The 27649-nt window shown below is 40.4% G+C and overlaps 2 protein-coding genes and 1 long non-coding RNA gene across 3 annotated transcripts in view; 1 reads left to right on the forward strand and 2 right to left on the reverse strand.

Moving 5' to 3' along the window:
* The window catches only part of LOC119498365 (potassium voltage-gated channel subfamily B member 2-like), a 34451-nt gene extending 20421 nt beyond the window's left edge, over positions 1-14030 (reverse strand). The window contains exons 1-2 of the mRNA XM_037787196.1: positions 13353-14030; positions 9786-10565 (exon numbers count right to left, since the gene is read on the reverse strand). Coding sequence (XP_037643124.1) covers positions 9786-10370 — 585 coding nt within the window. The 5' untranslated portion in view covers positions 10371-10565; positions 13353-14030. The remainder of the gene's footprint in view (positions 1-9785; positions 10566-13352) is intronic.
* Positions 746-23757, forward strand: LOC119498367. Its single transcript, XR_005209109.1, has 3 exons — positions 746-756; positions 13623-13628; positions 22795-23757. It is a non-coding gene; the product is annotated as an uncharacterized LOC119498367 (long non-coding RNA).
* LOC119498366 (dnaJ homolog subfamily B member 6-like) lies at positions 16368-27335 on the reverse strand. The gene is made up of 8 exons (XM_037787197.1): positions 27152-27335; positions 23769-23875; positions 21655-21764; positions 20818-20883; positions 19428-19538; positions 19097-19243; positions 18782-18995; positions 16368-17321 (listed from the first exon to the last, which is right to left on the reverse strand). The coding sequence occupies exons 2-8, from the start codon at positions 23831-23833 to the stop codon at positions 17216-17218; spliced, it is 819 nt and encodes a 272-aa protein (XP_037643125.1). The 5' UTR covers positions 23834-23875; positions 27152-27335; the 3' UTR covers positions 16368-17215.
* Positions 27336-27649: the final 314 nt, after the last annotated feature.

Consider the following 27649-nt stretch of genomic DNA (forward strand, 5'->3'; position numbering starts at 1 on the left):
ATGGGCTAAAATAGGGAAGTTGTCAACTATGTTACTAGTCAGCTAAGTTACTCAGAGTAGGGACAACTCATGAGTAAGATAGTTGTTGTGACCCTACTGGGATCAATGGGAAAATATCCTTTTCCTTAAAATATCAAAAAGTAATTAATTTTTAAGCTTTGTAATAATTGATATACTGTATACACTGAAGGAATATTGGAACATAAACCACTGAGGTTCAAACCAGTGAACTAGGACGCAAATATGATTAATGTTTAGTGCTATAAGCTTAATATACAAATAACGCACACAATAATGATAAACACCAACATTTAAGTTAGTCAGTTTGTAAAGACGATGTTATCTATAGTTATGTTATCTATAGTTCTTCCTTCTTTTTAGAGACATAAATATCAAATACAACAAATCACAAAAGACATTACTGAGCGTAAACATCATGAAGAAATGATCTTCTGCTCAGCAACAGGCTGGTAACAACATGTTAATTTTAAAACAAAAAATTAAAAATTCATCTTCACTAATACCAAATGGATACATTAAACTATAAAGGGAAACGTATACATTATTTATGCAATATTGAGTTTGAAATATATGAATATATAAATGTAAAGAAGAAGATATAAACTAGACCATAGAAGAGCCATCATATCTGTACAACCATATATGGTCACATGCTTTCCCCTTATGAGCTGCAGGAAATATTTTTCACCAAAAGCAAAACATTTTGAAAGAATGGAGCGATAAGTGGAGGGCAGAGTGAGAGCTCCCTGTCAGCTATGGACCAGTGGTTCATCAGAGAGACAGACAGTAGTGACTGCGCTCTGGGTAAACAAGTGCTCCCTGCAGTGTGCTGCATATACAGTAGAGCACACACAAAGACTCTTCCCCCTCTCTCCTCTCATTCTGGTAGTTGTCAATCATTCATTAACGATTAAATGTCTTTGTTTGTTGTATTGAATTAACCTCATGAAACTATACTCAAGTCATAGTCAAATCAGCACACTGACACACTGACAGCTGTTGTTGCCTGTTGGGCTGCAGTTTGTCATGTTATGATTTGAGCATATTGTTTTATGCTAAATGCAGTACCTGTGAGGGTTTCTGGACAATGTATGTCATTGTTTTGTGTTGTTAATTGATTTCCAAAAATAAATATATACATACATTTGCATAAAGCAGCACATTTTTCCACTCCCATGTTGATAAGAGTATCAAATACGATGCGATTAATTGTAATTAATGCTCTCAGTGTGTCAGTGTGCTGACTTGACTATGACATCCCCCAAACTGCATGTGATTATCATAAAGTGGGCATGCCTGTTAAGGGGAGACTCGTGGGTACCCATAGAACCCATTTTTCATTCACATATCTTGAGGTCAGAGGTCAAGGGACCCCTTTGAAAATGGCCATACCAGTTTTTCCTTGCCAAAGTTTAGCATAAGTTTGGAGCGTTATTTAATCTCCTTCTTGACAAGCTCGTATGACATGGCTGGTACCAATGGATTCCTTAGGTTTTATAGTTTTATATGATGGCAGTATCTTCACTCTAGCTCTACAACTTCACAATTTGAACCACATTTTGGAATAAAGAGGGTTAAAATGCTCTGATGACCGCCCGTCATTGCACTTATTTTGCACTGGATAGTGCCATTTGATAAAACATTTTATTGCACTGTGTTCTTAATTGCTCCCTCCCCCCCCCCTTCCTTCTTCCCTTCTGCAGGTCAGACAGTGGACAGGACAGACTATCCAACCTGCCAACAGTTAGTCTATTTGCAGCAGCAGCAGTCCTGGTAAAAGCCCCAAAGGAGATTAAGCTATACTCCTAAGTCATACTCTGTGTGTGTGTGTGCGTGTGTGTGTGTGTGTGTGTGTGTGTCCACTATGAACAGGTGATCATGCATGCAGAGGTGCTGTCATAACTCGCTGTTGGTTCCATTCAAACCTCACTCAGAGTTTGAATGTTATATCAGGACATACTTTTGACCGACAACAAAAGAAACTGTTTGTGTGTGTGAGCCTCACAACAAAAGAAAGAACACAAAATATAATCAGAGCCAAAAATAAGAAGATTACACAGATTATGTAAAGTGTACGAAACTAAGCTCTATTATTGGAACGTTTAATACTCATATTATCCAATAAAACTCAAAACTATCATGGATAGCTGTCCATCTGGACTCTGAACTGCTCTGTGTGTGCGTGTGTGTGTGTGTGTGTGTGTGTGTGTGTGCACTAGCTGCGCCATGTTCTCCAAATGGCCAGGTAATGCTTGTGTTCTAATCAGCCGTAGCGCTGAGCTGTACATGTCACCAGGAAGATGCCCTCCTATTGGCTGAGAGCTGAGCTGCATCACCGCTGCCACAGAGTGACACATGGCTGGTGTCAGAGCAGAGTGGCCTAAGCAGCTTCCCCTCCTGCTGACACTACGGTTCCAACGCAGTCACATGGCCCTCTGAAGGCCAGCGCTGTGGTATTTATAGAGAGATGAACTATCTCTAAACTGGACTTTTATGGTGAAAGACAAGCATCGTATGCACGCCATATGATGATGGCTAAGCTGTCATCCATGATGGAGAATGACTCCCACCCCATGCAGGACACCATCTCAGCACTGGAGAACTCCTTCAGCGACAGGCTGCTCCATCCAAAGTTTGTACACACCAAAAACTGACAATAACCTGATATTTTCAGGTGGAATTTCATTCATTCATTCATTCATTCATTCATCCTCACTGTGCAATATCATTTTCCACTTGTGCAATTTTGTTAATAGTCTGTATATTGTCAATACTGTATATACAGCTCCTATTTTTATACTTCCTTCTATTTAAATGGTTCATATTTTCTTACACTTTGTTTAGCTCCTTTTTTACTGTGTTAGCTGATGCTTCTTGTTTTTTGCACAATCCCCTTTGCTGCTGTACACTGAACATTTCCCCACTGCGGGACTAATAAAGGAATATCTGATCTTCCCTTATCATATATCATATCACATTATTTGGTGCTATTGTTGGCCATATTGTCAGATACTGTGGTCATCACAGATATCAGAGTATAGACCCTTTTTCTGTTAGTAACCATGGTGACGTATTTAGCGGGCGGAGCGTTAAGTGGAGGCAGAATAATTCTCTGAACACGTTAGCTAAAGCTGACTACCAAGTATTGTTGGCTTGTTTTTTAGCAATGGCTGAAGAAAATACTAGTTTCTCTTAATATGTACTGTCACTCACTCTCCAGGATCACAAGTGTTAGTTGAGAAAGTTAACATTAACCAACGGGACCAGATTTGCCGACCCCTACGCCATTGGTGGCCTATAGTTAACTATCCTTCAGTAAAGTCAGTCAAAAAGAGAGTCGAACAATATCGGCGGGGCGTTTCAGAGATGGAGAGAAAGAGTTGCTAATAGTTTAGCCTTCTGCTAACCGAAGCCGTGAGCCATTGGCTGCGGTTAGCAGAAGGCTAAATATTAGCAACATTTACTCTCCATCTCTGAAACGTTTCTCCGATATTGTAGCTCACTAGAGCCAGGAATCACAGTTTGTCATCTCAAATGTATGTGATATCTGGATTCATTTAGATGTGTAACTTTAGCCCACTGCTAGTGTTAGCCTCCAGCTGACACTGTGACGTCATCATGACGTCCACACAAAAAGGGGTCAACTGGAGCTGTCAACATGGTTCACAGCTGTTCAGTGCAGAGAAAATAACACCTCCATAGCCTCCATAACTACACTGATCTTACCAAACGTCTACACAGAAAGAATGGAAATCAACTTAAACACAAATGGCGTGTGTTATAAAATGGTTACAATAATAATATCAACACAGTTTGTAGTAAATTGGTAAAACCGCCACCGCAGCCTTCTTCTATTGTACAATATTTTAGTATTATTGGTTGTCCATGTTGAAGCTGCCATTCAGAGAGGACCTGAAGTTAATCAGGTCCTCTGTGAATCTAGCTGATTAAACCCAAAGCTCTGAACCGTCTCCCATTGTGCTGCTGACAGTGCAGTCGTCCTGGACCGCTTTCCAGTCAGTCAGCTGCAAAAAGGGAATCAATTACTGTAACTATATCAGCCAAGCGTCTCTTTGCTCTATATTTACGCTGCTGAACAGTTTTCATTACATGACATTTTGCCAACCCACTCACTAAAAGAAACAAAGTGTGGGTCTACGACAGGATGCATTCAGAGGTATAGTCTACATTAACCACAATGACCTCACCACTGATGAACAGAAGGAACACACTGACACTGGACATTAAACCATGTAGCCTGCTGCACAATCATCACATAGGAATTCAGGGAGACTTCACTACTCCTTCTTTTGTCTCCTCTCCTCTCCTCTCCTCTCCTCTCCTCCCCTGTTTCCTCTCCTCTCCTCTCCTTTCCTTTCCTTTCCTTTCCTTTCCCCTCCTCCCCTATCTTGTTTCCTCTCCTCTCCTTCTTTTGTCTCTTCTCCTCTGCTCTCCTCTCCTCTCATTTCCTTTCCTTTCCTTTCCCCTCCTCCCCTATCTTGTTTCCTCTCCTCTCCTTCTTTTGTCTCTTCTCCTCTGCTCTCCTCTCCTCTCATTTCCTTTCCTTTCCTTTCCCCTCCTCCCCTATCTTGTTTCCTCTCCTCTCCTTCTTTTGTCTCCTCTCCTCTCTTCTCCTCTCCTCTCCTCTCCTCTCCTCTCCTCTCTCCTCATTTCCTCTCCTCTCCTTCATTTGTCTCCTCTCCTCTCCTCTACCCTCCTCTCCTCCCTCGTTTCCTCTCCTCTCCTTTCCTTTCCTTTCCCCTCCTCCCCTATCTTGTTTGCTCTCCTCTCCTTCTTTTGTCTCCTCTCCTCTCCTCTCCTCTCCTTTCCTTTCCCCTCATCTTGTTTCCTCTAATCTCATTCTTTTGTCTCCTGTCCTCTCCTCTCCTCTCCTCTCCTCTCCTCTCCCCTCCTCTCATTCTTTTGTCTCCTTTCCTCTTCTCCCTCCTCATTTCCTCTCCTCTCCTTCATTTGTCTCCTCTCCTCTCCTCTACCCCCCTCTCCTCTCCTCTCCTCCCTTGTTTCCTCTCCTCTCCTTCTTATTTTGATGGCTCACAAACTGGAAAAGTCCACTGAACACTGTGTATTGTATTCCTTCCAGAGATAAAGATATACCCTCAGTGGTGTATTAAAACTGTTATCATAAATGTCCAATGCTGTCACATACAGTAATTAGTGATTGACTAATGCTCTACTGGTACTGTCTATCTGCTGTCTGCCTGCTCTGCTCTGCTCTGCTCCACTCTGCTCTGCTGTGCTGCAGACAATAAAACCAGCCCAGTAAGCTCACTGCGCTCAACAAACTGTCAAATCATTTGTTTTCTTCAAGCTTGCAGTGTGTACTACTACTACTACACAAAGCTTAGAGAGAAAAAAAGATAATGTGCAGCTTTTAGTAGCAAACACACACACACACACACACACACACACACACACATATAAAGCTGAGCTCACTGAAAATCCATACGCATTTACACAGAAAACACATTATGTCATTTTTTCCATCAGATGCAAAAAATATATTGGGCCCCGTGGACTCCACCATGACAAGCAGAAACCTGACCTTAACCTAACCTATCCAAAAAAACACGGAAACTAAACTATAAATAGATGTCGCAGTAATTTTGAGAAAAACAATGTGCCTTCTTTTTTTGCAGGATTTGATATTAAATGTGTGGATTTTGAAGAAGCACACACACACACACACACACACACACACACACACCTCTGTCCAAACACACAGTGAGAGCTGTCATAAAGCTTGATGTGTGAGTGGGATCAGTGCATCTCCACACTCAACCTTTTCACCTTCCATCAGACTGCTTCTTTATGAATACATTGTGATGCAATAAAGATGAGACTCACAGAGATAGATTGCTATTGATGCATCAGACTTTCTCATATTATAGTCCTGACAGCTGTCGCTATCTATTTACTCAGGGCCCAACCTGGGGGTTATGATCTCCACAGAGAGAGAGATATGAGGCTCTACAAGATAGTTAATGGGATGAATAATAATATATATATATATTTTTTTTCTTGTAATACATTGAGGGCATAACTTGTGATTAAAATCACAGCTTCATGTTTAAGGGTCACAGTAACATTTTCTATGACGTCCATGTCTGTAATGCTTTTTAAACATACTTATAATCTGTTTATAGAACTGTATAATTATAGTTATAATCACTGATAAGTAAGGGATAATGTACTCACTGACATTCTTATTTGCAATGATGATAGTGTATTATAATTACCATAGTTGTAATACATTAAAATCTTTTTATAATGCTTTATAATCACTGTTGTTATGCATTATATTGTACTCAATTTCTCTCACGAGCCATTAAATACATATATAAATTTTAAGTTTTGTGTGTTGTTCCTCATAGATTTAAGGATATTTTTTCACTTTACTTAAACCAAACGATGACCACTTAGAGTGACTTATAACCAACAGTCTACAGTATACTTTAGCAATTCCATTACTTTACTTGAAGCACCCAATGACCATTTATGACATTATAATGCATAATAACAGTGATTATAGTGCATTATAAAATTATTATAATGTATTAAAACTATGGGAATTATAATACAGTATGATCCTTGCAAAAACAACATGAAAGTGAGTGACCAGCAATTATGAAGTATTATAATACTTGACCAGATAAGTCATTATAAAATGCTTTATAATGTGTTATGATTATTGTTATAAAGCATTATGAATTTTTATTACACGGCTTTGTTGAATGCTCAAAATAAACCCAGAAATAAACCCCTAAACAGGGTGCCACATCGTCCTGTCGAGGTTTATTTTACAACAATGACCAGCTTGCTGTACATTATATCGCTTATTAAACAGCTACTTGTTTAAGAAATCAATAATCCGACAAAAAAAACGTCCGCCAGAGTCCGACATCAGAACTGTACCCATAGCAACGGTCTGTTATACATAGCAACGGTCTGCAATAAAGAAATAACAGACCGTAGAATGCCGTGATTGACCAATCAGAATCGAGTATTCAACAAAGCCGTGTAATGAAAATGCACAATGCTTTATAAGCATACAATCTGAATAAAAAAAGCAAACTTTTTCATGCATTTTAAAACAGTTGGATCTGCATTTGCATTTATCACCGTCCTGTAACATCCAACATCATAGAGAGGGTGCATATCTTCGCATCCTCTCTATGATGTTGGATAGAGAGAGGGTGCATAACTTCGCATCCTCTCTATGATGTTGGATAGAGAGAGGGTGCATAACTTCGCATCCTCTCTATGATGTTGGATAGAGAGAGGGTGCATAACTTTGCAAATTAAATAAAGTATTGACTGAGTTCATCTTTGCATTTAAACTATTAGTTAAAAATCTATGGTGTTTTCTTCATTTTGAGAATCGATACAGTATCACAAAACGTAATATCACGATACTCAATAGTATTGTTATTTTTTTACATCCCTAGTTATGATTATTGTTATAAAGCAATATGAATATTTATGAGTGCTTATAACTATTATTATACAGTTCTATAAGCAGATTATAACAAAGACAGCCAAAGTTAACGCGATAATAACAAGTTAATGTAAATCTGTTTTAACGCCTGGTATCATATGAAACTAGGAAACCTCAGGAATCCATTGGTACATCCAATCCATTTCACCCAAACTACCAAAAAAACAAAACTCCCCACAGACCTCACTGTTAACAGTTTTTAAAGGGACTATTTCTTCAGCCTCAGCACACTTGTAATACCAATGCAAACTGTTCACAGTGTGTTCTGAGGATTATCCAGACTAACAGGGACATTGCTTCCGGTTTAAATGTAGTTCTTCAGTGCTGTGAGTCCAACCAGCTAAATTCCAGTCATCTCCATTGTTTTGGGTTATAGGCAGAAATCTCAGAAACCCAAATAAAACCCAAACTATCTGCATGGATAAACACTGCTGGAGGAAAGTGAAAAACATTTTATATTTGGTTTGTTAATTTGGGTGATTTGACCCCTTCAAACATAAAACCCCCACTACCTTTCCACTAAAGAGGACTCAAGGACATCCAATACAGCGCTAACACGTCAGGAGAATATGCAACAGTAATCCCTCTTCCTCCTCCTTCACCTCGGTGTCTCTGTACTTTGCAGGTGAAGGAGGATTATGGTCCTGATAGCTCCCTAATGGCCTCCGATGCCCCTACGTGGATCTGCATGAGGCTGCTAATCACAGAGGCAGGAGGAAACGGACCTGAGTTCAGCCGGGCGGCTCAGACTCAGGGATGATTGAGACTGAACGTTACTACCTCAGAGTCAAAATCCTGCTCAATGGTGGGACATTATTAAGTCTGTTGGAACGTTGACATGCAATTGGTTCAATCCCAGTTATAAGGGGCCCTAATTATAGCTGCTGCTAGGTTTTATTTTTCCTGTAATGAAATGCTTATATTGTTCGTCAAAATACAGAAGTTTTATGAACAAGATGTATTTCAAATATCAAAAGGAAAAGTTCCCATTATGCACCTTTCAGAGTGTTATCATTATCAGTTTATATCAATAAATGATTACTCTTGGCACATTAATGTGGAAGCAGCATTTTAATGCAGTAGATGGCCGAGGTAATTCTAACATACTGTTGTTTAATCTACAATAATGCATCATATTTTATAAACTCATCATATCAACCGATACCAGATTGGATACTCAAAAAGCTGCATCGGGTATCGGTGACAATGGTGCCGATCTATTCAGTCCAACTCTATGTTTATATACTGTATACATTTATATACTGGAATTTTAATTCCTGTTAATTTAGAATATTTTTTTACCAAGTTGCTGGTGCACGCTTTATTATTTTAATAATTTATAACAATTCAGTAAATTTGTATCTATGTATTTATTTGTTACATTTTGTTTTAAAAAGTTAAAAAAGCGATGTTTAAGTCCAACCATGATGTTGCATCACACATAACAGAATGATCCCAGTCACGTCCACACAGTGAGGCATACAGCTGATTAATCAAACACTGGTATCGGATCGGTACTCGGTATCGGCCGATACCCAAAGCCCAGGTGTCGCTATCTGTATCGGGACTGAAAAAGCCAGATCGTTGCATCCCTATACTAAAGTACAAATACCTCAAAACTGTGCATGTACGTGAGCAAATGTACTGAGTTACTTTCCTCCACTGACAAATAATTGTAAATCTCAGTGGCTCAGATTCTAAGACAAAATCAATTTTATCCGATATTTGAGCAACTTATTGGTTGAAATCAAAGATTCTCCCACGTTGCCAACCTGCTAGGGACTAACATGTCGGGAAAGACAGAGACAGTAGCCACTTCCTAAGTTGAACAATAGAAAAAATGCTTTAAAGGAACAGTTCACCCCCTAATCAAAACTCTATATTTACCCTCTAACCTTTAGTGTTATTTATCAGTCTAGATTGTTCTGGTGTGAGTTGCTGAGTGTTGGAGATATTGGCCGTAGAGATCTCTGCCTTTTCTCCAATATAATGGAAGTAATCGTGACCCGGTTACTCCAGATAATCCACAGACCTTGTTATGAGCAGTTTCATGTAGGAACTATTTTCTTTCTACCAAAGTTCACCCGTCAACCGTATCACCGCGCAAAAGGAATCACGATAAAGGAAAAGAAATGCTTCAAAAAAGACGCCCATGCTTTACGTTCTAAAGTTGTATTCTCCACTCTATTTCAGAGTGTAATTTCCCTTTATCGGCATGTTTACCGTGTGTGTGTGCAGCTGTTGTTACCTTTGCAGCCACAGACGAGCTGGGTTTCTCCAGCAGATCCCAGAGCTTCTGTCTCTTGTCGGGACAGCAACCGTGTTCCTCCTCCTCCACGTCCTTCTCCCTCAGCGTCTCCGCCTCCCTCCTCAGCTCCTCGTTCATCTGCTCCTTCTTCTGGTGGTACCGCGCCTGGCAGCACGACTCCAGGTAGATCTCGTCGATCCCCCAGTAGTCCAGCTCCTGGCCGAAAGACAGGGCGCACATCTCCTCCATCATGTGCAGCTTCCCCGTCCTGTAGAAGTTGAGGATGGAGGAGAAGGCCACCGGGTGCCGGTCGAAGAAGTACTCGTTCTCATTGAGGCTGTAGTCATCGCAGATCTCCAGCAGCGACTCGTGGGTGTTGCAGTCTCTTAGCCGTCCCAGACGGGTTCTGGGCAGCCGGTCCAGTGTTCTCCACAGGACTTCATGTGTGAGACCTCCGACGTTGAGCCGGACCCGCCGGGAGCGGGCCTTAATGCGGATGATGTCGATGGGCTCAGGGGGGAGCATGGGACCTGCGGCGGGTCGCGGGCCGACTTTGGGCGTGCTGAAGTTCACTCTGTCCGTCATGTCTGCTCTGTATGTGTGTCCTACTGTGGGAGTGGGTTACCTCAGACAGGTTGTAGTGGTATGTGTGTGAATGTCTGGAGCTGTGAGGCTCAGTGAGATGATGATGGTGGTCAGTCAGTTGTGGGGAAGGTGGCCCAGGCCCACCAAGCTCACCTGGCTGTGTTCAGACCACTAAACTCCTGGTTTGATCCATGGCTGGAAAAACAAGACATCATACATGAGACATCATTCCTCCTCAGTGACCAGTTAGACCGTTATCAGTTCATTAAATGGGTGTTATCAGTCTTTATCAGCCTCATGTGGGTCCTAGATGTGGGTCAGTAGGGGCCTGCTACACCTCCTACATTGTAAAAGTGAATGTGAACACAAACAAAACAGCTTGTTTAGGTTTAGGCAACAAAACCACTCAGTGAAGTTTAGGGAAGAAGGTTGTGTTTTGGCTTAAAAGAAGTACGTTTGAAAAGTGAAAGTTAACACTCATGAACATAAAGACAACTACACGTTGTTGATTTCACAAGGGATGCAAACCCCGGTCTCCTGGGTGACAGTACTGTGTTTTGTATTCCATCCATCATCCCCAACCTCCAGCCCACAGAGTTTCCAACTCAGTCTCACGGCAGTTCGTAAAGTAGTCACAAAATTGAATCTATTTGCTTCGTGTTCATAGACACCAATTTCCCTTTTTATTTCATGACGCTCATCGCGATTTATGACAACGTATTTTTTGTGCGTTTTCCTACGAATGTCCAGCAACAAGTGACGCACTTGTCTATTCCGACTCCAGTCTTTTCAAAATAAAACTACTTAGTTAGGTTTTGGAAAAGATTGACTTGGTTAGGATTAGGCAACAAAATACTTAGTTAGGAAAAGATCGTGGTTTGGGTTAAAATAACACCAGAGGTGGTGGAACTTCAGTACAGAAGTTACATGACAAATAAATCAACTTTGACGCCTGACTTCCGCTTCTGCTCCTGTCATAATTACTACGGTCGCTGGAGGTCACTGTCATCTTCTTTTATTCCTTCTTTTGGTGATCGCCCATGTAAATAGATGATTTGGTAGGTTGTAGCGAGCTCAGTCGGGCTTGTCATGAAGGAGGTTAAATAACGCTCCAAACTTACGCCAAATTTTAGCAAGGAAAAACTGGCATGGCCACTTTCAAAGGGTTCCCTTGACCTCTGACCTCCAGATATGTGATTGAAAATGGGTTCTATGGGTACCCACGAGTCTCCCCTTTACAGATATGCCCACTTTATGATAATCACATGCAGTTTGGGGCAAGTCATAGTCAAGTCAGCACACTGACACACTGACAGCTGTTGTTACCTGTTGGGCTGCAGTTTGCCATGTTATGATTTGAGCATATTTTTTATGCTAAATGCAGTACCTGTGAGGGACAATATCTGTGATTGTTTTTGTGTTGTTAATTGATTTCCAATAATAAATATATACATACATTTGCATAAAGCAGTATATTTGCCCACTGATAAGAGTATTAAATATTAAATACTTGATAAATTTCCCTTTAAGGTACATTTTGAACAGATACAAAATGTTTGATTAATTTGTGAGTAATCACAATTAACTATGGACAATCATGTGATTAATCGCGATTAAATATTTTAATCGATTGACAGCCCTCATATACTATATATATATATATATATATATATATATATATAAATATATATATAACAGCTGACAGCTGGTAAGCTCCAGTGAATTCATTTTTTTTTTTTTTTTTTTTTAAGTTATTTTTTTGGGGGCATTTTTTCATTTTTATTGACAGGACAGTGGATAGAGTCTTGAAAGGGGGGAGAGAGAGAGTGGATGCGGAAAGGGCCACAGGCCGGATTCGAACCCGGGCCGCCGCGGTCAGGACCAAGCCTTTATACATGGACGCCCGCTCTACCAACTGAGCTAACCCAGGCGCCCAGCTCCAGTGAATTCTAACAAGAGTCTGTATTTATTGTAGCTTCCAAGCTGTCAGATGGTAAATTATTTAGGTTCAGTGAGTAGCAGACACACACAACACCAAATCTAAATGAGTGTTTTCATGGGAGATGTGATACACTGTGATATCTGGTAGCCCCGTTAAACCCGGACATCCATCAAAACCCAGGGAATGTTAATTAGAAAAACATCCTCTAATTAAATCACTGAATAATGAAACTGCATATCTTTACACAGGCTTTCCTATGCAGTGAATACCAATAGGAATCCACTCCCTGAGAATGAGTGGCATCTAAAAATGCATCTTTTTTTTTTTTTTTAACTTCATAGCCCTTCTCCTATTGGACCACAAAGGCTCTTACGTTGCCATTAGAAGTCCTCTGACTGCAGGACCTTTATCTGATTGTGTAATGGAGTTCCACAAATCCCAGTAGTGGCATTAGGGCTTCGTCTCCCCTGGCTCAAGTCTGCCTTAGTTAATTATAGCCTGTCTATCTTCTCCTGGGACACTCACAGGACACACAGCTACGTCAGGAACCAAGCTGCTACATCACTAATAAAAAAACGCTCCAGTGCTCCCCCCCCACCCCCTCCAAAATAAAAGACAATTCATGTCTGCAATATCAAAATCTAGATTAATAAACTAACTTATATATTGGGTTTATTAATAAACCAAAATTAACTATTGAATAATTGTGTGTGAAATAGATTACATACATAGCTGACTGTATTTTTTTTTTAACTTTCTCCATCAATAGAGACCAAATGCAGAGAATCCATGTACATACAACACAGAATAAGAGTGCAAAGTGAGAGATCTCCAAGAGATTAAGGAGACTCAGGCTTAACCCGTGATAATGCACCTGAGCCCACTACAGGTTTAAAAAGTACAAGGTATAGATAAGAAAGTGGATAGAAAGTAATATCTGACCCAACACAAATTAACATCATCAAATTCCTTATTAAAATACATATATATATATATTAAATACTTTTTAAAAGGGTGTGTGTAGAGTAAAAGAATCTCACCTCTGTGGAAAGTGAAGGTGATATTTGGGGAAAGCCCAACTGTGTCTCTTCCAGGAGGTCCCACCATAGCACCCCAGGGTAGTTCTCTAGTTCTTATCCCAGCTGCCTCGCCTCCTCTCCGGACGCTGATTCGCGAAGCCTCCCGAGAGCGCACAGACCGCTGGAGATCAGCCACATTTTGGCGAACAACAAACAAAAAAAAAACAACAACAAAAAAAATCAGCGCAAGAGAGGAAATGTCCCGAGAGATGTGTGATGCTCAGGGAGGAGCTCCATGTGGAGAAAACACACAGCTGATAATATATAGAGAGAGAAAAGAAGAAGAAGAAGTATGAACCAGCTGGCCCGAAGAGACACCGGCCCAGAGGAACAGAGAATAAAGGGATGAGCAAGAGAGAGAGAGAGGGAGAGAGAGAGAGAGGGAGAGAGAGAGATAGAGAGAAATAGAGAGAGAGAGAGGTAATTGGATTGAGGCGTTCAGCACCAAGGACAGCTCCACATCAACAGCTTGTTTCCACCTCCAGTAGAACTCTCTGTTACTGAGCTCTGTTACTTAAAATAAATCTATTTTTCTATTTTTAACTTTTCTTGATTTCTGGTGTATCTCTATAATTAATCACAGAATATTAAAAGCTTAAAGGATGTTTTTTTTTTTTTTAACATTATATGTATCACATATAGAAGGGTATAGCACAACCAAGACCTAACTGTATTGAAAAACTATATAAACTAAAAAAAAACTCCTATATTTGCCATAGACTGTATAAAGTATGGACACAGTCTCAGTGACATAACCCATGAAGTTTCCGGAAGTCAAAGTGGGTGGCTGTCGCCATCTTGGCAGTGACGACACACAGCCTGGCTAATCCAAAAACAGGGTCAAAGAGGTGGAGGAGCATCGGTGGAGCTGATGAGGCCCAGCAGGTGATTCAGCAGAGCACATGGAAGAAGTTTGGCTTCAGGGGTTTCATACCGGATATCTCCTTTTAGGTTCAGGCAACAGACATTCTTGGTTAGGTTTAGGAAAAAGATTGTGGTTTGGGTTCACATAAACCCGTATGGCATACACTTGTTACTCAAAGTAGCCCTTGTGCCTAACTTAAGCCTTAAAGGTCCCATATCGTGCTCGTTTTCAGGTTCATACTTGTATTTTGCATTTCTACTAGAACATGTTTACATGCTGTAATGTTAAAAAAACAACTTTATTTTCCATATACTGTCAGCCTGAATATGCCTGTAATCCTCTGTCTGAAACGTGCCGTTTTAGCGCATTTTGACGGAATTGCAACGGAATTGCGTTGCTATGCAACAGCTTGGGTCCATGTGTACTTCCTGTCAGCTGATTTCATTCACATACACTGCAACCAGGAATAAACTGGGACACATTTTGAATGTTTACGTTTAAAATTGTGTCAAAGGTCTAAATATTGTATATTCGTGACATCACGAATGGGCAGAAATCCTGACGGCTTGTTTCAAATGCAGAGTTTCTGAATACGGGCTGTGTGTATTTCCCTGTGGATTTAGTGTTTCGATACTTTCACAGTATTTATATAGGACTTAAGCCTGCTTTATAATAAAAAAACATGAAAATCTCACTTTTTTTAATAATATGGGACCTTTAAAGCAGAAGTGAGTAGAATTGGAGCAATTATGATTAAAAAAAAGTTATTTTTATAAAACGGTCACTATATCCTGACAGTTGTGCATGAGACAGGTAATCTGAAAAAAATCATGTGCTTCTGTGTCCTCTGGTGCTCCTAATGGCATCTGCAAGATTTCACAGACCGGAAGGAAAACAACCAATCAGAGCTGATCTGGAGTCTGCCGTCACTGAGCAGCTGTCAATCACTCGCGAACTCCGATCAAACGGTCAAACTAGGCAGCGCTGATCAAATATGAATCAATATTCTGTTACTGTAATGCCTATTTCTCGCCTCAGATGTTTTCAGAAACATCTTGTAGTATACTGTTTAGCTGTAAAATGAGAAAGTTTGTTACCCGGCAACCATGTTGAGATCAGTTGAGGAAATACCAAGCACCGCCCAATAGCCGAAGCACAGCCAATAGGAACGCTTTCTCTCTGAAATTACCTGTGATTAGTCAAAGTCTCCCGTCACGGGCTAGATGTTTTAAAGCCTAAAAACAGAGCCATGAGGAGTCTAGTTTTCTCTCAGAACACTTGAATTACAATATGCTGAAAGTTTATTATGGAATTTTTGCCCAATAATGCCAAAAATATTCTGCCTACCGCCACATTAATATAATTTAAATTTAAACAGGTTAGTTATATAAAAATTCACCCCCGTACAGTTGTCATGAACGGGGATATTAGCTCTAGAGACCAGAACTGTTTTTTGTACCAGGCTGTAACTTTATTTCTGCTGTAAAGTTGATCATTTTAACATGGAGGTCTGTGGGGACTGACTCGCGTTTGGAGCCAGCCTCAAGTGGCCATTTGAGGACCTGCAGGTTTTGTTTCTCAGCACCGGAGGTTGGCACATTGGTATTTGACCTGTTTGTCAGGTTTCTCCGCCTATGACAGCAGACATAGCTCCATAGCTGTTGCAATTTCCTCGCCCACATTTAAGCTCCGCCCAGGCAAAGCCTTTGTTCTCTCTCTCTCTCTCTCTCTCTCTCTCCCCTTTCACTACTATCTCTGTCACTATGAATAAAAGCATAAAAGCTCAAAAAATTATCTTTAAAAAAAATGCTGAGAGCTGACTGAGATGGTACATTCATAGCTTTCCATTCACACAGAGGTGCTGTAACACCCACCTCCTCTCCACACAGTCTGGGGCCCCATATGGTGGTTTTACAGTGGCCATTTGATGAATATATCACATTGATACATATTTTGCAGGTATAATTTAAGTAAAGAATTAAGCTAATATCTAAGGCCTGACATTTAGACTGAGTGTTTCAGAGTTTCATATATACGTGTAAGGGATAATGTAAAGCGAGCCGAATAATGGCAGTTTATGGACGCCTCCAAGGAGCAGAAATCAGCCAGACTTTAACATCCTGAAAACAGGATGAAACTCAAGATTTATTGGTTTACAAAGTACACAAAATTCCTTCTATATCCATATATCATTTATAGAATGCCTTCATTATTTGTGCATCATAATGCAGCTGTAACATTAAGACTCAACATCAACAGGTGTACATGCATAATTAAATAAACAAAAAACACATTGGTATTAGAACATATAAAATTGCATAACTCATCCTACCAGCATTGTATTTATTTTTTTTTTAATAAAAAAAGAATTATTACTAAGAAGAGGTTAGACAAGCAGTAAACAGAGAGGGGAGGCGGGGGGAGATGCTTCAGACATTTCTACCCACTTTTCTTAAAATAAAATGCGACACTTTCTTTTTTACTATTCAGATGAAAAAAGCAAAGTCATGCTTTGTTTTTTTCTGAACACAGTGTGTGTGCTGTCTGCAGACACAGACGGACACACAGTGGAGTGCATACAGAAAGTACAGAGGAAGGGGGCCGGGGGGGCTGGTCATATACATCAGAACAATAATGTGGTCCCAAACACGGAAACAATAACACCACCCTGAGCCAAAATATAAGGACAGCTCCAATTCAGAAATACATTAACAAAATGCATAGAAAAGTCTGCATCCAAATCCTGGGATCTGAATAATTGGTTAACAAATGAGAGTCAGCAGGGAGAGGACATGAAGGGGGAAATAAACACAACCTAAGTATGTACATCCAAACAACAGTAGAACACTATTATTACATTGTTTTGTTGCTTTTTTTTTTCCGCCTTCCGTTTCAAGCTCAAGTTTGTTGGTATGTTTGTGCTGAGGTAACACGTCTCCAGCAGAGGACGCTCCGGTCTTCACTTGTGTTCCAGTCGCAGCAGCTGCTCCTTACCGTTGATGGTTATTGACCGCAGCTGCCCGTCCTCCTCCACCTCCACCCGCTCCTGACCGTTTTCCACGATTCTGGAGGAAGAGGAGGGAAAGTACATAAGCGCATGAATCCTCGTAAAAAGGAGAAAGAGGAACTGAGCTGAATAAGATTAAAAACATGGCAACTGTAACACCGCTGGCTTCATTCATCCCATAAAGAGATGTTTTATTTCTCATATTGATGAAATGGTCTGTAATGGCTTTATTCAGGACAGTAAATCAGGATTCCTGAGTCAAGTTCAAGCACTTTTGAAGCATTTTAAAAAGGTGCATTTCAAGCTTTTCCAGTTGTGGTAAATTACATATTAATATACACAGTACATACAGTATCAGGGCTGGGACCATACACCTATCTTCCGATTCGATACTATCACGATACTTGGGTGCCGATTCGATGTGTATTGCGATTGTTTTTTTATGATTTTGGTTAACTTTTTTAACACTAGACCATGGGGAAAAAGTTGAATCATACACTTCTAGGGGCTTTTACTTTGGAAAATCTCTAAATGAATCCAGTAAAAATGTTTGATTTTCAGCATGTATGTAGTCAGAGATGTCCTGAAATCAAATATATTTATATATATATATATATATATATTGTCAGGCATTATTTATTACATTTTTTCCAGCAACCCAAAAAGCAAAGAATAAAGACATTTCCCTCACAAATTAGTGGTATTTTCTTTTTAATTTATAAGGGACATGTAATGTTTTATACTTCTGGTGAATATAATCCAATCAATCTTATTACCATATATGTATTTTGCATACACCTTTGTTAACACCTTATTTTGAAAACCGTGTGTATACTTCCCCTAACTTCTCCAAGGTGGTCTATAGCTCTCCCGTCAGCTCTGCTCTCTTTATACATCCATGTATAAAGCACCCCCGCTTATTACACGGCTACTTACTGAAGAAATCAATATTTTGACACAAAAATGGTCCGCCAGAGTCCAACATCAGAACTGCGCCCATAGCAACGGTCTATTATACAGAAATTACAGACCGCAGAACGCTGCGATTGACCAATCAGAATCGAGTATTCAATACAGCCGTGTAATAAAAAGTGTTACCAAAGGTGTTTCGCTGAAAACAGGAGTTGTTGGATGTATAACAAAATGCTCATTAAATAGTAAAAAAATATAAATATATCAGTTAAATGAAGGAACAGAAGATGTACTGTAACTTACGGTAGTGATTTTTATCTCTAAATCAATACGCTTGTTTCCAGTTTGGTTCGTATTTCAGCAATCCTGGATGCAATTTAGGTTTTCTACCAGTCAACAGAGGGCCAGGGTAAATGTCTGTCTACTAGTGCAGGTAGTGGCATCTTTACTACACTTGGATTTTCAATTTCCAGTGAACGTAGGTCGGATAGCAAAGCATAAATAAAATCATATCATGCATACTGCTGCCATGTGTAGAGAAAGAGGAAAAAGTCTACATGTCACCCCATTTGTGTCACTGCGGTGTCCCAGTTGCTCAGTAAATACCTTTTAGTAGTGATCTTCCTGCCGTTGATGATCTTGGAGGAGGTGGACACAGAGCGGAAGTTGCCCATGCCACCGCCACCTCCACCTCCTCCCCCCCCATAGGAGGAGGAGGAAAAAGAGGTGAAGCCTCCACCTCCCAGGCTGCCCATGGTTGTCATGTGACCCATGTGACCCATATGACCCATAGGGCTCATAGAATTAAAAGTACCGAAGCCTGAGATAAACAGGGCAGAGAGAGAGAGAGAGTCATGTAAACAGGTGACAGTGGTGTGATGTTTTTTTTTTTAATAATATATTCATCGGTGCGTGTCTGACCTGGGTCAAAAGGTGAGAAGCCAGCACCAAAGGGAGGGAAACCAACAAAGCCCCCGAAAAACGAGCCACTGTTCCGGTTGCGATTCGCCCGACCTTGGTGCCGCCGGCCATTGCCGAAAAATGGATCATCACTAAATGGATCTGCACCTGAGAGAAGAGGACAGAAAGTATTTAAGTTTAAGAAAAACTGGTGCAGGAGATAAAGGAGATTAGGATTCAGGCTAAAACGGTTTAATCTGTAATTTGATAAAAAAAAAAAAAAAAAAACTCCTAAATCAGCGGCAGACATAGTGACGTACCAACTTCTTTAAACTGAAATAGTACGACTTACCGAAAAAGTCTGCAAACGGGTCTCTGCCTCCGAAGAATTCCCTGAAGACGTCGTCTGGGTTGCGGAATGTGAATGGTTCATGGAAATGATCTCCGTTGTGGTAATGTCCCCCTGAAACATGATGTCAATGGAAACGGATGTTAACAGTATAAGCACGACAAAATGCATTCAACACTGCTAGTTCAGCGTTTATTTTGACCGTTCCTGCCATCTCTATCTGCTGCATTCAACATCAAACTACGCTTCTGCTGAATTACCCAGCAGCCAACTCTGCTGGCACTGGAAACACACTCTTGGGCCAGTTGCATAAACTTAGTAAGAGTAGTCTTGGCCTTAGATTGTGTGGTTAGACTAGTCTAATTAAGCCTGTGTGTTGTATTAATATTAAGACTGACAAAAGGGGGAAAAAACATTTGTTTCCGGTAGCAAATTTGCATGGAGTTGAACTTTCAGGCAAATATTGCCTGAGCAGGCAATGATCACTCTCCTGCATTCGTGCATGTGTAACCGTGTCTTTCTGTTGGAAGATATGTAGCTAACTATTTCACCTGTTTATCCATTACCATTAGCTAACTATTTCAACTGTTCACCCGTTACTTTTAGCTAACTATTTCAACTGTTTACCCATTATCCTACACTAGCCAGATCCTACACTCTGCTCCTTTAAAAGATAGATAGCGGTGTGTGTGTGTGTGTGTGTGTGTGTGTGTGTGTGTGGTGTGGTGTGGTGTGTATGTGTGTGTGTGTGTGTGTGTGCGTGCGTGTGTGTGTGTGCTGTCGGAGAGAAGAGAGAGCAGAAAGTGCAGCTGGTACCTGCGTATTGATACTGCTGAAAATGAATATTGAAACCGTTTAAAAAAATTCTGTAATGATACGTATCGATACTTTGATATTTTTGAACAACCCCAACCTGCGGTTCTGTAGAAAACCGAGTACCGTCACATTTACACAATTTTGGCTATGACTTTGGATCAGTTCTTGTGACATCCCTATCTGAATCTTCCCAGTAAAACATCATGTGAAGTTAGTTAGTGAGAACTAAATGATGATTAATTTAGTGAAATGTCATGTTTGATATGTTCTCTTAGGGGTAACTTTGGTATTTTTCAACCTGGACCCTATTTTCCCATGTTTTTGTGTCCAATTGCACCGAAAGATTACATTGCAGCCTGTTTAGCGGCTGCAGCCTTCTCCCTCAATACTGGACTCATTTAAATAATTGTTGTACCCATTAGTCACTGGGTCACAAAAACATGGGAAAATAGGGTCCAGGTTGAAAAACAATAATGTTTCGCTTGAAGTACAAACTAAAACCAGTTGTTCACACACAAGAAAAGAAATGATTTTAGGTTAATGGTAAGTTTTGAGCTCTTCTAAAAGGTGCTCTTACCTCTTCCTCCGTTGTTCACCGTCAGTCCCTCTTTGCCATAGCGATCATATAAGGTCCTCTTGTTGGCTGGAAGAGGAAAGTGAAAAATCTCAAAATAGAATCACATCAGTGACCAGACAGACCCTGTGTTGTTGGTATAAGCTTCACTTCATTAACAACTGTGCTGTGTTTCACTGACCCCGTTCACACTTGGCTTTAACATGTCTTGGGTGATCCGATCACAAGTGGACAACTCTGAATACAAAACAAGCACAAAGACGCATTGTGGTCCGAGCACTCAGACCATTTGTCGATGCGGTCTGGGACGCGTTTGACAACGTATCTTTTGTAGTGTAAATTCTAATGCGTCCCGATGTGTCCCCGACAAGGACGCAACAGGAAAATACGTCATGAAAACTGCGGCTCTCCTTTTGTCCCTCCTTTCTCTCATCTCCATTTGGCTCTCAAATCGCATAAGCTGGCTTTGCCCAAGACGTCTGAGAATTTCAAAAATCCCACAGAGACATATCACTTGTGTGTCAAACAGGTTTGTCTGGAACACACCAAGGGATAGACCCAGTCTGTATTGTTTGGATTTCCTCTTCTACTTCTTCTTTTAATTTCCAGCAGACTCGGCATGAGAAGCGCATTGCTGCCTCCCGCTGGTTAAAAAGCATTTGGTCTTTGCAAACGGAAATAATGTACTTGTTTTTCTACATATAGAGCGGGGAAGTGAGATCCGATCACATGTGGTCACTGGAGACGCATGTGGAGATGCATTCTAATGCCAGGTGTGAACAGGGCCTCTGGTGTCTGGTGTTTATTTGCAGAACTTGTACAGATAGTTGAGACACAAACCGTCTGACAGGACTTCATAAGCCTCCGACAGCTCCTTGAACTTCTTCTCGGCATCGTCCTTGTTCTCTGGGTTTTTATCAGGGTGCCACCTCAAGGCCAGCTTTCTGTAGCTGCACGAGGACAGAAGGAAGATGACGGCGTATTAATAACACACGACAGACAAAATAAAATACTGCGCTCATGAACTTTTATCTAGCTGTCATGGTACTGCTGCTAACTACTGATGAGAACAATCCGCAGTGTTCTATTCCATACTGTACACTCTTATAGGTCATTTTGTTTCTTTATCCCCAATTACAATTTTCTCACCTTATCACTGATTGTATTATCTGAATTATTTTATTGTCTTAGAGTTGCAGTAGGCAGTATATTTTTGGCATCATTGGGCAAAAAATCCCATAATAACCTTTCAGCATATTGTAATTCAAGTGCTCTCAGAGATAACTAGACTTCTGCACCTCCTCATGGCTCTGTTTTCAGGCTTTAAAAAACTTTGGCCAATCACAAGTCATTTCAGAGAGAGAGAGCGTTCCTATTGGCTGTTCATTCAACAGAGCCGGCTGTCAATCACTCGCGAACTCCGATCAAAAGGTCAAACTAGGCACCGCTGATCAAATATGGATCAATATTCTGTATGATCCGAGTTTGCGAGTGATTGACAGCTGGTCCGAGGCGGCAAAAGTCAAGAGTGTCAGGATATCATGCTTTAGAGCAGGGTGTGTCTGAGCCTGGAGGGCCTTGTGTTTCACTTAGATAACACTGACTGCCTGTATCTCCAGTGGGCAGTCTGCTCTCCATCTCTTTACATGATTAACACTGCCTCATAAAACCCACGTGGGCTTTTTCCCCTAAAGGGTTAATGCTCAGTGTTACCTCCCTAGATAAATGATAGATGTGGCCTACAACTATATGTGTTTATATGAAGAAATATTTCCTTTCTGCAAAGTAGAAATGAAGCCACGGATAATAATATACAGAACAAACTTTCTCATTTTACAGCTAAACCGTGCACTACAAGATGTTTCTGGAAACATTTGAGGAAAGAAATAGGCATTACAGTAACAGAATGTTGATTCAGATTTGATCAGCGCTGCCTAGTTTGACCGTTTTGTGGGAGTTCCCGAGTGATTGACAATCTAGATCAGCTCTTATTGGTTGTTTTCCACCGGTCTGTGAAATCTTGCAAATGCCGTTAGGAGCACCGGAAGACACCGGAGGAACATGATTTTTTTCAGGATTACCTGTCTCATGCACTACTGTCAGGATATAGTGACCGTTTCATAAAAATAACTTATTTAATCATATTTGCTCCATTTCTACCCACTGCTGCTTTAAAAGGCATAGTTCAGGTGTTTTGAAGTGGGATTGTATGAGGTACTTATCCATAGTCAGTGTGTTACCCACAGTAGATGAGGGTCAGCACAACCCCAGTTTGGAGAAACAGACCGGAGCACGAGCAAGGGAGCAAAGCAACGGGGAACTGAAGCCGTTTATCTATGCTCTCTTCAAAGCCACAGACTCCATTGACAAGAACAGTCATTTTACCTCGCAGATAACGGGAGTTGCCGGTCGACCGCTGCCTCGATCAATTAGTTTGATTGTGTTATTGTGTGACTTTGGTGAATCCGAACTAACCCTTTACACCAGAGTCACACAATAACCCTAACAAACTAACTAACTGATCTAAGCAGCGGTGGACCAGCAACTCTCATGTTCTGAGAGGTAAAATTACTGTTTTGGTGCCTATAGGTGACATTAAAGATTTAACAGAGTTTGCAGGAGAGGGAAACAAAGTGCTGACACTGAAAGTGAGCAGCTGGAAGACACTGAGCATAGGAAAACTACTTCCACTCCCCCGCTGCACGCTCCGTTAACTAGTTTGGACTTGACAAACGTGTCCCGTCACATTCTTAAATCGTGAGCTGCAGATTGATTACTCCGTCAGTTTGAGCTCACTCAGTAGTTGTGTTGTTAAGGGAGCTCCTATAGAGAGTCATTGATTAGCTGTATAGCTGCACAACAATGATAACAACAACGACGATGATAGCATCGCTGTGCAGATGACTGCTGAAATATTTCACAACATCAGAGATAACATTGTTTTATCAGCTCACGCTTTCTTTATGTCCTCCGCAGACGATTCTCTCCGTACTCCTAAAACCTGGTAGTAGTCCACCATGATGAGTGGATGAAGGGAGGAACTTCAGTGAGCTTGATGAACCTGAAAGAACAAGAAGAGGTGCAGAGTATAGTGTTACAATAGGGGGACTGTCTGGTGTCCTGGATCTAACAGTCAAAACAGTAGCAACAGTTGTGTCTAATCAGATGGGACCATACAGTCATTAACAATTTTACAGAGTGTGTGACCACGTTAGTGATGAAATTACATTCATCTTAAATAATCTATATATCGTAATAAATATCAATATATTGATTTTGCTAAGAAGAGCTACAATGAGATCCAAAAAGAGAGACAGTATTATAACTGGCCATGTGAGCACAGTGTGATAAAAACTAACAAGTGAGTTAGTGCAGCTTTGGTTTAACACACAAGAAGTGTTTGGTCTGATTTAAAGTATAGCAGTGGCACACTGAGCATCATTTGGATTAGTGTCTGTGTAACTGTGCATACATTTACCACAGTGTAATACATTATATCTTGGAAAAAATATTTTTGTTAATATTAATGAGCGATACTGGTTTCCAACATAAAGTACCACCAGTCTTACAATTATTATTACTATTTTTTTGTAAATTAGTATTTTATTGAATGTTTATATAACCATTGTCACATTTTGGTCAACAAATGACTACTATATAAAAATAAATAAATAAATAAATAATAAAAAATAATTATTAAATAAATTTAAATAAAAAAAATTACAAATCAAATGACCTTTTATACAAAAGTAATAATAATAAAAACACTAAAATCAAATGTATATTCCAACATTAATATGAGCCTATAATTAAATGTTTATTTTGGGGCAGTGGGGGCCTAAAGGTTTGAGAAGTGAGCGTGTGACCGTAAAGATAAATCTGGGTGGGGAAAGTGAAAAAGCAGCGTTTGCCCCTCCCTCATTACCACCACTGGCGTGCCCTTGAGCAAGGCCCTTAACCCAGTTCAACCCAGTGGAGCTGCACAGTGGCCAGCAGGTCAAACTGTGGTTGTACTGGGCAGCTTCCAGGTGTAAATGTGTAACAGTGAGATTGTGATCAGGGCATTCCTGCATAAAACAGGCTTCCTCTCAGTTTAAAAGATTAATTAAAGATTACACATGATAAAGTGTGTGAAGTAGAGCAACATTTTGGGCTTGTGACCTATTATTGCTAGGCAATGTCTAATTGTGCCCCCCTCATCACACGTTGTCAGCTGAGCAGCTCAACCAAAGAGTGACGTTCTCTTCTCAGATTGTTTTCATTTCACATGGTTATGTGTTTAACAAAGGCTCCTTTGTAGCTACTGGTATATAACAGAGCCTCTGGTACACTGTGTCAGTCTGAACTGGTCTAAAGCAGCAGCAAACCGGAAGGGGGGTACCGAAGTGGACAATGAGGACATTCAACAACCAAATTAGCCATTTTGATGACTTAGTCAATGTCCTAAAATCCTAAGGGATCCTTTCCTATTCTATATTTTACAATAATTTCACAAAGTATGCACACCAATTTTATCAAAATGCTCAGTGCTGCACACAGATCAACTTAACATAAGCTCATTATGATGCATGTGAAGTTTGATGCATTGAAGCGTTAAAGCTTAAAGGGGATTTACACCCATTTTCTAAATTCATACATGTTATTCCTATGGTCTAAGACAGACCAAAAAAATATTAGTAAACATGAACAACTCTTTCCCAAATCCAAAAACTAGAGTGCTAAAACTCAAACTTGTGATGTCATCGGGTATAAAGTGTGGACATGAATTAGGAGAGATGTTCTAGATAACACTGAGAGCAGCCAGGGGAACGTTCTGAGTATATGGGAACATTTTCTGTTTCACAACTGAGAACACTACAAAAGAATAAAGCTCATTTGGGTATAAAAAAGAAAACAAGCATTCTGTGGGTCCACAAAATCTGTCTCTCATTCATCATCTATGGAGCAGCTCCACACTTTATACCCGATGACATCACAAGTTTGAGTTTTAGCACTCAGGTTTTTGGATTTGGGAGAGAGTTGTTCATGTTTACTAATTTTTTTTCTGGGACTGTCTTAGACCATAGGAATAACATGTATGAATTTTGAAATGGGTGTAGCTCCCCTTTAAAGTATTTTAGAGACAATACTTCCAATAAGGCCGATACTGTACATTGAAATTTATTTCAGTTTGCAATCAATAAGGCCAGAAACTATATATATATAAAATAAAGGCAATTACTCAATGCCACAGTTGAAAACAATACAACACAATCATACAACATATAGATTTCTGCAGACCAGAATAATAGATTTGATGTTCTTTAGATAGATAGATAGTAACTTTATTGATCCCGAGGGAAATTCAAGTTTCCAGCATCTCAGTTCAATAGCGCAAGACATGTTAGTAAAAAGGCACAAGTAAGTAGTACAGAGTACAAAGAAATATACCAGATATAAAAACACCAGGAGATGAACTGTTAAAAATGAATATAGTGCAGGGTAACAACTGAGATACGGGACTATTACAAATGTGAATATAGTGCAAAAAGTGATATAGTGCTGGATAATAAAATATAGGAGATATATAATGCGGGATAAGAACTGATGTAGAGAGTTTTTTTTTTTTAAATAGACTAAAGTGCAGAATAAAGCTGTGCATTGTTTGCAGATTGTACATGATCATGTGAATCATTCAAGCATTGAGCAGCATAGCACTGTCACAATGCTTCCACCAATCACATGCAGTTTGTTCAGGAAATGATTCATAACAACCTTCTTCTTGTCTTTCTAAGTAGAGCAATTCCTCTCAGTCATGCAGCTCTCTGTAGTCTGGATGCTCCTCACTGATAACAAACACCTGATAAGAAGCATGGTGTGGCTGCTGGCCATGAAACCTCAATACTTATGAATAACAACTGTGTCCTGATACTGATCACTACACGGTATAGTGTTAAGGTCAGACACAGCGTCAGCTTTAACACATGTAACACAGCGTTAGCTTTAAGATGTACATGTAACGCTGATTATGAGACTTTAGCGGGCTGAGCTGCGTGAGTGACGCTAGCTTGTTTATCTCTCTGCTGCAACCCGGCAACACAAAGAACCGGGAACGGTGGCGTTACCGGGAAACATGTAGTATGTCCAACCTGGTGAAGAACATTATTTCACTTATATTGTTTAGTTTGTGTCGGTAGTTTGTCTGCTGCTAGCTGCTGCTAGCTGCTGCTAGCTGCTCACCTCAGCGGACCTATAGCGTTAAGCTGGTTAGAGCGTTAGCTTAGCTTAGCTTAGCTCTGCTCTGCTCAGCAGTAAACATCAGCAGCCACATGAAGCTGCGCTGTTAAACCACTCTTACCGGTCAAGTCCAGCTGTCTCAGCGGGCTGGAGGACAGGTAGACAGTCTGTGGTTCAGGTTGAGTGTCCGAAGCTAAACAGGTTGAGGTGTATTCATGTTCAGCAGTCTGCAGCTTCTCAGATTAGACGCAACGTCCTGTTTCTGTTCCTGGCTTCATCATCAGCTTCTGCTTCAGCTTCTTCTTCTGTGAGCTTTAACGGCAGCTTGTTGTTGTTGTTGTTGCATCACCGCCACCTGCTGGAGGTAGTTAACCTCTACAGCGTCCACTTTGCTTCTCCCACTGTTTCCCTCTGATTCTGAGAGTCTAATAGGGTCTATGTCAGGGGTCAGCAACCTTTACTATCAAAAGAGACATTTTAGGCACAAAAAAAAAATCTGTCTGGAGCCGCAAAACATTTGAGCATTGTGATGAAGGTAACACAGTTTATAGTCTAAGTATATAGTATGTAAGTCTGATGCAGTGAGGGCCAGTGAGCAAATGTACTACGGAGTATTAGG

The sequence above is a fragment of the Sebastes umbrosus genome, chromosome 12, assembly GCF_015220745.1.
Source record: "Sebastes umbrosus isolate fSebUmb1 chromosome 12, fSebUmb1.pri, whole genome shotgun sequence".
NCBI lineage: Eukaryota > Metazoa > Chordata > Actinopteri > Perciformes > Sebastidae > Sebastes > Sebastes umbrosus.

Coding starts and splice junctions, on each gene's coding strand:
- LOC119498366 (XM_037787197.1), bottom strand. CDS start 23,833: ATGGTGGACTACTACCAGGTTTTAGGAGTACGGAGAGAATCGTCTGCG. Junction 20,884..21,654: donor TTATGAAGTCCTGTCAGACG/GTTTGTGTCTCA, acceptor TTCCTCTTCCAG/CCAACAAGAGGACCTTATAT. Junction 19,244..19,427: donor CCCGTTTGCAGACTTTTTCG/GTAAGTCGTACT, acceptor CTCTTCTCTCAG/GTGCAGATCCATTTAGTGAT.